The sequence below is a fragment of the Etheostoma cragini genome, chromosome 5 (assembly GCF_013103735.1).
Source record: "Etheostoma cragini isolate CJK2018 chromosome 5, CSU_Ecrag_1.0, whole genome shotgun sequence".
NCBI classification, from domain to species: domain Eukaryota; kingdom Metazoa; phylum Chordata; class Actinopteri; order Perciformes; family Percidae; genus Etheostoma; species Etheostoma cragini.
The window spans coordinates 15,919,225-15,933,249 of NC_048411.1; the positions used below are offsets into that span (position 1 = coordinate 15,919,225).

Here is a 14,025-nt window from a genome sequence, read left to right on the forward strand (position 1 = left end):
AAGAGTTGTACAGGCAGCTGCAAGCGTGAACCAATTCGTAGGGATAGGCAAAGACTGGCACGCGCTATGCAGCACGCACAAAGAGCAGTATCCACGCGCCCGCAAGTGTCTGCTTTGCGAGCACTGGAGGGCCCACACGCTTTCTCAGCTAACCAGGCACCCTTCAATCCAGATCTAATTAACTACTTATTTTTGCCAATATGGCTAAATGCTTGTCAGTTGACCTGCTTTCCCTGAAGTATTTCAAATGACATTGGCTGGCTGTATAGATCATATCATCATCGGACATTGAGCCTTAAGTGACCCTGCAACACCACACACGCGCGCGCGCACACACACACACACACACAGGGAGAGTTTGTTTGGTTGTGTGTGTGCCCATTCCCAGCCACACATCAAAACGTCTGCAATCTAATGAATAACAGCACAAGAAGGAGCAAAGCTCTCACTGCTAATACCCAACCAGTCTACATCTCTGATACAAGTTAACCAAACATGCATACAAACATGCTCTGGAGCCAGGGCTAATTCTCACTTTTACACACACACGCACACGCACGCACACACGTACACACACGGTCAAGGAACATGTGCTTTGAAACAATGTACAAAACAGCAGGCTTTCGTCGTCCGCCACAGTGTTTTCGTGACATCAGTCATGCACGATGTCTTAAGTAAACAAAACAGACCTTCATGTGAATAATTATCTACATCTAGCTCTGCTCAGCCATGATGAGGTGCATCCTTCCACACTGATCTATCAGGATAGCAGCAGTCATGTATGCAGGCTGTCTCTGCCTGCAAAGAATCTAACAGTGGTTTAAGTTGAATTTGCCTGAACCTTTTTTTATCATCAACTTTGTTAAACTGTTGTGTTTAACCAGTATGTTTAATGTCAGGTATATTAGTTAGTTGTCAGTTATATTCACCAACTCTCATTGTTGCTGATATTGTCCTGTTCTAATGTTCTTCTTTCCTGTGCACTTAATTAAACAAACAAAAAATGTACCTCACGTTTCTTCGAGTGGCTTTTCATATAAATTGTTTGAGGCATCAGTTAGGTGCTTAACATGTAAATGTTGTGAATAACTACAAAGTAAATTCGCTTTGCTTGAGTATTATCTACGAAATTACTAGACCAAGTCCCTCAGCTATAGCCTAACAGTAGAGTTACAGAGACATTTAGTACATTTGCCTTGAGCATATTGAACTTGCCTGTGGATTCAGATCGCTATCGACAAACACCCTGTCAAGTGGTGGAAATGATGGATGTCTCACAGTCAATCGACTCACAAACACTAAACCAAACACCCAGAGATACAGACACACTTGCAGATGCACAAAAAGGCAAAGCTATTCAGAAGCCAAAGGTTATGAGTGGATACACAAACCTAACTTTAATATCATGGATTTAACCTCTGACTCACAGACAGGCACTAGGTATATTCAGAGCAAATCAAAACTGATGTACTGAAACAAAGAAATTCTGTCCTCTTGGTTTGGTACTTGTCATCTCACATCCATAACTACATTCATGTTGAAAGAAAACTTATATGAAACTGAAATCAGTACACCTACATCTTAAGGTGCCCATTTGTATTGGAACATTTCTAGTGGGCAGCACTTTCACAGCATTGCAGTAAAAATTGGCAGGCATGAAATTTCTACTCTAAATCAGTCTTTTAGCTGCTCAGGTCAACTTCCTCTTGCAAATACCAAATTCACTAAATACTTTTTTTAGAGATAAAAAAAATCCAATGTAAAACATGGTAGGTGGGAGTAAATGAATGACCAACTCACTACCCCAGTATCAACAACCCTCGTTCAGTCTCTTTCTCTCTCTCTGGATCAATACAGTGGCTTTCAATCGATTACAATGACTTCCTAGGAAAACCCACACAGACACAAACATGGTTCCTTGAGTTTAAAAGGCTCAGATCTACTTAACTCTTGTCAAAATGGAAGATTGTGGCCTGAAAATTCATTTATTAGTAACAGTTATTCAACTAGGCTACAATACACTGCCTTTGTCCTGTTATTTTTGTGGTGCCTTGTTAAGCATGGCACATGTTAACAACTCCAGTTTCCGTGTAACTAGGAACTTCAGTAAGTTAAAATAAGTCTTCAGCTTGGCGGAAAAAATAACAGATCTGAAAAGTGGATTGTAAGAAGCAGAGAAAAGGTGACATAAAGCGTCACACCACTTATATTCAGCCATTCTGCCATTATTTAGGGGAAATACTCCCGAGGACAAAACAAATTCTATGAATCAGTACTTAGTAGCTTACCTTTGTAGGATATTTCTTTTATTGTAACAATTTCAGTTTGGTAGTGCTAACTAGGGTTATGTATAGCCCAAAATGAGGTATCAATGTGGCAATATCTAAATCAGCTCAAAACAAAACAAAGTTGATATTCATAATAAAAAAAGGTGCAGCATACATTGCACAGGAAACAAATCACAACAATCATTAACTGAAATAATAGGAAGCACTCATGTCCACTTGTTAATATGCTGTGCATCCAATTTACAGCCATGCTCCAGCATTGATGTCAACGGGCTGCAGGAACACTTACGAGTCAGAGACTAGTGGCAGCTTCATCCGTGCTTCAGCAAAGGCTGATATGGAAATATTCAATATCCTCTCACCACTGAGGAAATGGGTTCTACATTGAGTTGCAAATTATTTGTGTTTGATTAGCATGGAGAGTAGGAAACACACTCCACAGCCTCTGGTCACCATGTGTTGTTTTGTTAAGAAGGAAAGGCCACAGCCCGCCTGTGCCATATTGTTGTTGTCCATCTGCCTGGGTTTTATCTAGCTTTTTATCTTGTGTGTTTTATTGGTCTTTACAATGCCAGAAAATGTCGATCATTGTTTTTCAAAGCCCAAGATGACATCCTTAAATGTCTTGTTTTGTCATGACTCACACTGATTGATTATCAAACTATTAATTTAATAGTTGATAACTAGATTGTTTAATATTTGCAGCTCTAATTTCAAGAGCATCAATGTTGGAGGTTAGAGAAAGATACAATAACTAGCAGCAGACACAGAAGTTTTGTTTTGGCTCATTGTCACTCAAATAATACAACCTAGCAATATGTTTCATAAAAATCAACAAATATCACATAGCAAGCTATTTTTAAATCTGTAATCATCTGTAATTTGACCACCCTGCCTGCAACAACTGTATACACAGTACACAAACACACACAACCTCCTACGTTGAGCCACCGCTTTGGTCTGACTCGACCCAGTGATGATTAATCTATGTGGGAGTGCCGCATTAAGAGTTAAGGCTAATTCCCTGGCTCCATCTATTGATTTTAAGGCTGATCTGTCTCGACCTACTCTCTCATTACTCTGACTGACAAACGTGTCCGGCGCTGCTTTGGGCCTTTCTTCATATACATTGTGCATGCTTGACTATTGCATGATGCTGTTTGTATTGGGAGTGAAGAAGAGGAGAGAGTTGGGGGTCTCCGTCAGTGCGGAGAGCGTTACCAGAGCCATACCAAGCTCTATTTCTCTCTTTGTATAATGCTGCCATTCGTGCCAGTCATTTAGCAGCATACAGTGCCATGCTTAACCTTGTTCTCAATAACACACAGGGGCTGACTAGTGAGTGTATGGGTGTCAATGTCTGTGCAGGCCTTATTTGTATTTGCATGTGCTTGAAAGTGTGTGTGAAGCTGTAATGAGCTGAGACTGAAGAGAACAATGCAGAAGGGTAACACAATGTCACAGTGCAGAGTTCCCATTTTGCAGTACACAGAGTGTCCCTCTATATTATGGGTTTGTCCTCCAAAAAGCTCTTGTAAAGGTATAGTGTCAGTTTAAGATAGGCTGAAACTTGGATCGGAGCAAGTGTGATGTGAGAAAGATCAGATAGAAAGAGACAGTATGACTATCCCCCACGACATACTGGAGATTGATAGACGGATGAGAAAGGGGACCCATTTGTTTTGAATCTCTGAGTAAATTTACAAAAACACAGGGTTTGTGGCTATGCTGCAGTAATGAGTCAGACAAGGTATGCAGAATGATTGACAGTCAGCAAGGAACTTATAAAATACAGTTAAGTACATAATATAAATAAGCATTTTTACAGAAGAGTTAATTGTGAGATTTTTACATTTTGTGTGTTATCAGAAGTGTATTAGATGATAATTTTATAAACTAAGCTGAAACAGCACACCAGCTTTGGAGTTGAAATGCTCCAAAAGTCCATGAACTTGTTTACTGCATAACCATTCCATGGCATAACAAAGCACTGAGGAACAGCATTTGACAAAGCCAAAGCAAAGAGATTAAGTCTAAATCTCAGTTTAGGAGGACCCTTACGAAACAAACAACTAAGCCACCATGCCAGTTCCTTAAACTAAAGTTAAAACTACATTTTTGCTTGAAATTGCACTTGTCTACAGGTAAACTCACTCAAACCCTCTATCACAGGTGGTCCACAGATTTCAATTGCAGAAAAACAGGCACACTCTGATGTGTGGGAAGCAGACACCATGCACTACAAGACACTTAATCACAAAGTGAGAGCAAAACCCCATCAAAATCCCCTAATGGTGTCTGTCATACTTCTGTTTTTTCTTTCCTACAGCCCCAGACAGCTTCGAGGTCAGCATCAATCATGTGCTTGTCAGTGCAAGTTACAACCGAAGGACCCCTGGGATGTAATGAATCCTAATTTAAGCTGCCATCAGGCCACTTTCAGAACGAGGCCATAGGCTGTTTTCAAGTGATCATGATGCTGTTCTCACAAAACAACAACAAGTTATTTTTCCTACAGGACATCTAAACATGGCTCATTTCACAGTCACTGGTTTTTCAGTAGAGGACAATAGTTAAAACCATCCCCAAGTTTCAGCATCCAGTATGCAACATGGACTGAGCTATAGTTCATGGGTCTAATATCCTTTCAATAAAAGTAAATGGTTTAATTGATTGGACCAGACCAAGGTAGAAGAAATTTCATGATTTTGAATTTAGTTAGCAAAGATCGACTTAAATCTGATGGAGATATAGCAGCTGGACCAGTCAGCAAGCTGCATGGTTCATAAAGAAAGAAACCTGTTTCACGCCAAACATGGTAGGCTAAGTGGCAACAAATAAAGGTACAGGTCCAGTTACTGGTCTTAAATTTGGACCAATCAGCAAGCTGAGTGGTTCATAAAGCTTGCATGACTTACTTCTTAACACAACTGTACACCTTGTAAACAACCTGTTTAAATAAGGCATTAAAGATCCACAAATCATGTTTTTACAATGACTAAATGTATGCCTGATTACTAACCCATATTTATTCAGACTGTAATGCAATATTTAAAGACTCAGTGGTTTAAAAGGATAGAGCACTTGTCAAGGCCATGTCCTTCCAAAAACAGGTAATAGACAACCATTCACCTAGTCTATGTGACAATTCCATGAATAAAAACCCCACAAGAAATTTGCATCAAATATATATATATATATATATATATATATATATATACATATATATATATTGCATTAGGCTGAGTGTCACTGTGACACAAAAACCTACTTCCCTGGCTCATTGGTGTTAAATATTTTAAAGTAGCCTACTCCACATGAGCTGAGTGGAAGAAATGAAGAAGGAAGGCTCTGCAGGTACTGAAAACAAGCTAAACCTTAGAAATAATATAATAATAATATACTGCAGTATGCACAACGTTCATACAAACAACTAATTCCATATCTATAGAAAAAGTACTCCAAAATTAAGTCGTGATGTGGTTCTCGTCTATGATTAACCATGGAGACAAAAATACAACTAAACTGACTGAAGATGACAAAGAAAGTTGACCAAAAGCTATAATATTGGTAACTGATGTGCACTGCAGTTAATTTGTCTGGTTCGAGACGCTGCCATGTTAGTTATTACATACACAATTTAATACCATGGACAGCGACAAGCGACGAAACATAGGTTAGCGTCCCGATGAAGATGAGTGCAGTCAGTGTGAAAGCACAACAAAAGCAAGTGCTAGTCATAGAAAACAAAGACAAAGCTTCACTCACCAATAAATAATGTCTGTGTTGGGCCTCTTTCAAATGGCAGCTCGGTCTTTCCTGTGTGAAGCATGGTTCCTCGAAGTTTGTTAATGAATATTTCCATTAAGTGTCCGAAACACATTTTCTTACGAGGTAGGCTCCGAGACTCAGGCCATGTTAAGTATGGGCTGGGCAAGGTGACACGCACGCAGCAAGTTAAGACACACAAATAATGGCGGTGGGGAGATTATGTCTGCATTTCTTGCACCGTTTACACACTGCAAGGTGATTCTAGCAGTTACCCGCTAACATAGTAAGTTATAACGTTAGTGAACCGATTAACCCTTTCATTAATTCCTTCAGGTGCGGTAACGTACCTGTCTCGATCCGTACAAGTGGTTTAGTGGTCACTAAGTCACGAGATGTAGCAGTTGGCTAATTAAACTTCAGGTGCGTAGGCTATGAGTGTAGGCTATATTGTATCCATGGCTACCAGTGGCGGTGCTACATTGAATTACACCCTGGAGGAGACCCCCTCCCAGCTAATTGCGTTAGTTAAATAACTTGATTCTCTTAAGTGTGTTTTTCAAATGTTTTAATGGGGAGTCACGGAATCGGCTTGACAGAGATGGCGGCTCAAGGTGTAGCTCCTGTCCCAAATTTGTTAAATAGTTGTTTTATATGGATCCAACTTCGATATTTTACCACTTTGTGCTCGTTAGAGTTAATGGCAAACAATAACAAAGTCCAACGCGGTTATATGGACGTCATTGCAGAGGCATTGCTGGAGAAATAGAAAACCCACTTCGAGCCACATTTTCTCGGACAGATGGATGTCGACACTGTCAACAAGCTAACTGCTATCCATGCACAGCTAGCATCTCTGACTGCTAGCCTTGTCTCTATCAGAGCTCATGTGACAACCTAAAAACCACCATGGAAAGCAACGCAAGTATTCTTGACAATCATGGCCATCAGATATACGTTTATAAAAACAACTTAACAAGAGCAGAGAGCAACAATAATATAACATATTAAGGATAATATACAAATAAAAAATAGAATTAATATTCCTAAAAGCACAAATGTGAAAACACACAAAAAATATTCTAATTTTTACACTATTGCACTAAGACCAGAAAACGTCTTCCTGTAAAAGAAACTATATAGGCACAGAGCCAAAATTTGACATTCAGCTCTGTTTCAAACCACTTCATTTTAGAATTTTATTGTTTTCATTGTTTATCAACATTGATACCTTTTAATTTTATGAGTTTTTGTTATTTCTTATTAGTTTTCTTTTTTTTTTGTCTTGTTTGCGAGACATTTGATGGTTTTGATTACCCCTTTGACTTGCAGGAATCCACTTAATTTTGACCTTGATTTTAGGTCTTATGCATGTTAAGATCCAAGATTGTCCAGTGTAATGTTACATCAAATAGCAAAGATGGGTTGCTTTAAAGGTTGATAAAGTAACAATATTTAGTTAAAGAGGGCAAACTCATTTGAGTTGCAATAGCCAAAAGGAAGAAAAACAGTCAGAGTCCCAATGGGCCACACCAAACTTGGTAGCCAGAGTGGCAAAAAACTAAAGGAAGTACAGGTCCAATCACTGGTCTAATACTCCGGCCACAAACCTGTCCAAAAAATGTTTTGGTAAAGTATTTAACAGTGATTTACATTGCTTCTCCACTAAGTTAAGATCCAGTTAAGTTCTAGATATTATCAGTGGATGCATGGTTATTACTTTATTGGAATTCTGAACCTGTATTTACAATTATTTGTTATTGCAAAAACAGGGCATAAAGTATCTATATAAAAAAAACTACCACAGTTAATATTTGTTTACAGTAATGCACTTGACAAAGGGCCTTTAGCAGGTCATGGGGTAATGACGGAAAGGCAACTCTGCATGAGACTGAAGGTTAGAGAGTAAGCCACGCCAGAGACGGACAGAAGAGTGTGAAATCGAAATAGTTTAGCTTGAGTGACACAAGCGCTGGAGACAATCTGATCCATCAATATGATGTACTGTATACAGAATAAGGGACAACATGATAAACACAGTACCCATACTAACTCATCTCAGAGTAAAATAGATACCAGGACTAGGTTTGCATGTTTTTCAAGTCTCCCTTTTGAAATTAAATACAATATCTTTGCAATACCGTTGACAAGCAAATTTACACGGTATGATAACAATTTTCATACCCCGGTATACCGTGAGACTGGTAAATTGCTGCATCTCTGATCAGGACATTTTATGCACCTTTTTATTTGGATCAAAATCCATAAATTATTGAGACAAATGGAATAAGGAGTTTTCAAAGGGGACTGAAACATATCAGTAAAATGACTTATTATTTTATATTACAGCAGGTGCTTTTCTCTGCCGTGTGTAACTGTAGCCTTAACACACATAGGGAAATGCCCACACACACAGATATTAAATATTTAAACCCTGTTGCAAGCAAAAGTTTAATTTGCTTATTGTTTTTCTCCATTAAGTCAATAATTAAATGACTTACAGAACTTGGCATGGATCCCTTCCTTCATTTACTTTCCAAATCAAACTGTGAAGGTATTTGCTTTTTATGTCCCATATATTATTATTTAATTTATGAAATTGTGGCTTGGAGCTTTTTGCTTTCATTTCAGTAATGAAAGATTGTTGGATTTTTTGGATGACTGTAAAAGTGTGTGACTTTGAGTGATAATCCTTGTTGGGAAAGTGTTTGGGCAGAACATAAATGCATTGTCAATAATGTTCCTGAAGATAAATGCAATTTATTTGCATGCACAAAATTGCACAAAATTGCTCCTTCAAAAAGGAATCAACAGTAGACATTTTAGCTGCATTAAAATTCATGTGAGTTGTGATGTTTAGTGTTTATTTAACTGACTTCTTGACTTCCTGTGCGGCATGTTAACCCTTTTCTCTCCCCCTTACCTTTGTACCTGCACTATCTAATTAAAAACGTTTTTTTACAAAATAATGATTTCTCCCCAGGTATTAATATAGCATTTCTAATGTATGTTATAATCTCCTCTCTCGTCACTTCTTCTCCTCTCATTTTAATCTCCATTTATTCTACATCACGTGATCTCTCTCATCTTATCTCAGTTGTTCTCATGTCATCCCCTCATCACCTCTCATTGCTTCTAACTCTGGCTGACTTGTCTTCATCACCTTTTTTTCCTCTTGTCACCCATGTCTTATGCCATCTTTTCTCTTCCTATGGCCTCATTACACAACGGACTAAGCTCAAACTTATATCTTACATATGTGACTGTGCATGCACACAGTCAAGCTAATAACAGATCACTATCTCTGACTTTAACTAAAACCTGAGAAGATGATGCTCTCCCTAGTCTTCACCACTGCTCTCCTCTAATGTGGAAAGTCCAACAAATAAACAACAGAACCTTAGACAAACATGGCAACAATAGGAGGTAACTAATGGCTGATATTGAATGCTGAGACTTTATTTGGCAAAGTGAGATCCCTGTGTATTATGTAACTGGTGAGTGCTATGATGAAGCTGTAAGATCAGTTTCAGTGAAGTCATTAATAGTTGCTTTATTTTACCTCTTTAGCTGAGTGCACTGCATTAGAGATTTAATGGATAAGATATATTTGGCCCTAACTTCAGTGGGGTGAATTGTACTCATGCTAAATCACATTTAGACAGCAATGTGGATGATGCTCACAAAAGCAGGTCTGGAACACTTCAAGAGTGGTGAGATGAAAAGCACTGCAATTACTGCTGCCACTGAAACAGAACCCACTTCGGCACACATACTGTATGTTCAATAGTATTTATATCAACAGCACTGTAATATAGCAGAACAGCTGATCTTCAATGACATGACCTACTGTAGGACCAGTGAATTGGACTAGTATTGGGTTAAGACGTGGTCTTAAAGATTTTTTTACTTAGAGTAATTATTACTCTCATCAGACAGTTTTTTCTATATTATTTGACGTCTCTTAAACCTTTAGGGCTGTATGTCCTTTCTCTGAATGTAGCCTTCACAACTAGCCTGCTCCTGCTGATATACCTGTAATGCTGTTTGATTGTGGGGGAATTTCCTGTTGAGTTGTGTGGGAACATATCAATCTAACTATTTACAAACTGGCCTCTTTTAATGAAAAGGAAACACACGATGAAGCATGCATGGGCATGTTGCAGCCCCTGTCTACTGGCAAGGACACTGTGACAGATGGACTGTGAAGCCAGGAGGACAATCCCTGTGCTGGAAAAAAAACGATATAAGTAGGCAAAAGGAGGCTGTTAACGACATCCATGAAATACTAACAATGAGTCTAAAACTGAAATATAGCCTACACATCCAGGATATGTAGCATGGGGTGACAGCGATGGTGTCATGATTACAAACCAAGTAGCTTGTGATGTAAGCTTGTTGTTGGGGATGATCACATGCATACACTGGCCTTGGTTGTAGTCCTATGGCCCATACAGCCCTACAAGCTACAGGACAGATGATAGAATATAGTGGACTGGCAAAACAATGAGTGCATCACATGACACGAGCAGTGAGCCCGTCGCTGCACCACACCGTAATGAAACTTGTCATTTCCAGGGCAATGTAGCCAAGCCATCCTTATTATGGATTTTAATTTTTGCAATAGCCCCACTTGATAGAAACAATCTACCAGATGCGTGTGTTTAACACATGTGTCTTCACTCACGGAATCACTTGCGTTTTTACGCAGCTGCTCCTCCTCTCCCTCCGCGGCGGTCGGGTCCATCACCAGTTTCTCAAAGCACGCCGATCCGAGAGAGGAGCTCTTCTGCTGGTACGTGATCAGCTGGGATACGAGGTGTTTGGGGCTTCCGTGCACCGTCAACTCGGGTTTGCTCCCTGTGGCTCCTGAAGCTGCGCCAAGGGGATCGCTGCTGGTTCCTGGGAGCGCGTCACTTCCATGGGACGTCTTATCTCCTGCAAAAGACACCGCCGGAGAACAGCGCAGATTCGGCTGAGACGACGAAAAAACTCGATCCAGCTGTTTCTTTTTCCTCTTAAACATCCATAACCCCGATTCCTTTTTGCTGCCCTCCGCGCCCCCGGTACCCCGACGCTCCGATCCCAGTTTAGGACTGAGCCACGGCTTGGTTTTCTCCTGGAAATGCTTCCACATCCTCCGCTGGTAGGACAGAGACTCCTGTCCTTTGGCGGTGCTTTCATTCTTAGGGGATTTCTGCTCCATGGTGCCTGTGCAGCAGCCAGCCAGCCTGAGCACACTCTGAATAGTGGAAGGATGTCACAGTTGGGCTGCTGCAGCGCGGGATCACTTCCACTGATGACCAGGTTTAGAGCGCCAAGGAGGAGACGCAGTGAGATGATGATGGGGGAGTTAGTCTCCCAACTAACCTTGTAGAACGCCTATGCAAGCAGCACTGGAAATTGTGTCATGCACTGCGCACCACGTGCGCTTGTCAAGCTTGTCAAGACGTCCAGCAATACCATTGAAGATTTGTCTCAGCTCAGTGGTGAAGTTGGAGCTCATCCAGTGACTTCTCCAAGACTACACCTGAAAATGCTTAGTAATGCTCCGCTTGGTTGTTGATGGTCTTTGCGTTATCATGCTCTGTCCACTTTGCCTTACAAGGGTAAGGATTTAGTCAAACTTCCCCATTAATTGCCATATTCAAATGAAGGACGAAGGCTGCACCGCGCCTCCCTCTGGCCAACCATGTCACTTGATTGGATAATCTGTATGCTGGAGATTGCGTAACGAAACCCAACAGTGCCTTGCGGAGATGTTTATAAATCAGCTGTGGATCCTCTGTGTGAGTTTATCTCTTAGTAGCCTAGTTTCTGCCGGGTGATTTTCAGCCTCTAGATTCATTCTGTAATCGCAGTGACCTTGGTAAATCCAGATCTGGCAGTAAGTCTGAAACCTTCGAGGTTTTAAAGACCTGTTCCCTTTAGTATTGGGTGGATGTGTTTGCACTGTGGTCATGTCTGGGTACAAATAGGTCAGGCTTCAGTGAATGTTATCACCAACATGAAGCAGCGAGCAGGCAGCGCTGAACAGCCTCTTCCCTTTTTAGATGCTGTGCTGCTGCGGTGCATGGCCTAATAACTCATTACGTCTTCCCCTCTGGCACTTGTTTCAGTGCTGCCTGCTCCCCTCTGGTTAACACTGTGCCCATCAAGTAAACAAAAACACAGAGACAGTAATTACAGGAATGAATACCTCTCGCCATCTTATTCTCTGCAGCGCACAGAGCCTATTCATACATGGGAGAGGTCACAGAATTACTTTTTAATTGCTAATGACAATAAACTTGTATGGCAATGTTGTAACTGGATGAACTTTACCACAGAGAGGAAGTTAGGACTTGCATGCTGCTTGAATGGACACGTATCCATGTGATTTTAGTGATCTGACCTTGGTATCACTTGCAGGGATGATGAAGGTGTGAGTGGCGCTGATAAAAACCTTCTGTTGATCTTTATAGAAGAAAACTCTATGTCATTTCTGTGTCATCAGAATGTGTATTAAATATTACAATGAGAATCTTATAACACGTTTTGTAGTTGCTTGGGATCATATTAGTTGAAAGCACTTACACCCAACAAAATAAAACAGTTTATTTACAACCAGGAGGGCACTGGCAGCAACACAGTGAACTGCACTGCCCCGAAACCTGCTCTCAGTTAAGTAGATAGAGATGTGAGCATGTGAGCCAAACCATTCCTTTCAGCCACCATCAGCTTTTTGGATAACCGATGAGTGTGCAGTGAGCATGCCTTTCATCCTAATGATTCTGGTCCTGTTGATAAGGGACTTGTCCATAGTGTGTGTGTGTGTGTGTGTGTGTAACTGTGCAAGCATACACCTGCGCACAGATACTTAAAAATGTCAGGATTATGTCCAATGATGTAAATTGTAATTCAGTGTCACTACTAGAAAATCGTGAGTTACACCGTATGATAATATGGGTCAGGTTAAATGAAACATAAAAAGGCCATTTCCACTGTGTTGAGTCATCATGCCTCTCATAATTCATCAGTTAGAGAAAAGCTTAATGTGCATAGCTAGTTATATTGCATGCACTAAAACAGCAGAGGGACAGAGCTGAATTCACTAACTGTGCTGCCCGTGGCCAGTTCACATCCTTCTCTTTTCCTGCCTCAGCCGACTTCAGCCACAAAGATTGCAGCAGGTACAACATGAACTTCTTAGTACTGGCCAATGAGTTATTCCAAATTTGACGCTAGACTCAAACATCTTTAGAATATTGTATTTGTCTATGTGCAGCACAATAGAACAAGTTCTGTGAGCAAAAAGTATTAGTTTTTTATCGATTTTATTGAACTGATTGGTTTGTTTGTTTGTTATTTAGAACATTAAAATATTAACACTAAGATCAGTTTGAAGTTTAATCACATTTAAATAAAAATGTACGTTTACATAAGAAGGACCACCCCAAGGGAGCTTGATTGTTTTACTTCATAGAAAAATGAAATAGACTTTTAATTTCTGAAAACTTGAAACATTAATGATTATGGTATGTTCTTATCCATGATTGGGCTAACTCAGGTGAGAGTGCCAGATACAATAAGACACCAAATGTAAAGTGAAGCGAGGAACTGATTTAAGTCACCATTCCATTAATTAATTGTGTATATCAACCATCCAGTTTATACATGATCGATAAGAACAAACTGAAGGACAGCTGAACTCTAGCTGTCTTTGAGTTCAGGTCAGTTGCCACATTGTGGACTGCTCAGTTAGTCAGCTAGATTTCTTAGAGTTTAGGGAAAAGTAATGTTCACACTCAATCTTCTGCTTTGAGTTAAGCAGCTTCTACAACATACAATGCATCTCTCTTGCATTACCGTGTTGACAAATTCTGATTGGCAGGCAGGCACACCCCCCTCAACAAGACCACAGTTACCAAGTGACAACACAAACACATGAGGTAAGAACCGGCTGAAGAAAAGCAGAGCAGCTGTGAGT

General features: G+C 40.2%; 1 protein-coding gene across 6 annotated transcripts in view; it reads right to left on the reverse strand.

Annotated features, from left to right (window-relative positions):
* The window catches only part of mctp1a (multiple C2 domains, transmembrane 1a), a 130,681-nt gene extending 118,954 nt beyond the window's left edge, over positions 1 to 11,727 (reverse strand). Inside the window, exon 1 of one of the 6 annotated variants that reach the window (XM_034870957.1) lies at positions 10,744 to 11,723. In XM_034870957.1, the coding sequence (XP_034726848.1) occupies positions 10,744 to 11,262 (519 nt within the window). In that variant the 5' untranslated portion in view covers positions 11,263 to 11,723. Of the gene's footprint in view, positions 1 to 6,056; positions 6,401 to 10,743 lie in introns of those variants that run through there. The other 5 variants (XM_034870956.1, XM_034870959.1, XM_034870958.1 and 2 more) reach the window with 5 other exon arrangements.
* Between the last annotated feature and the right edge of the window lie 2,298 nt (positions 11,728 to 14,025).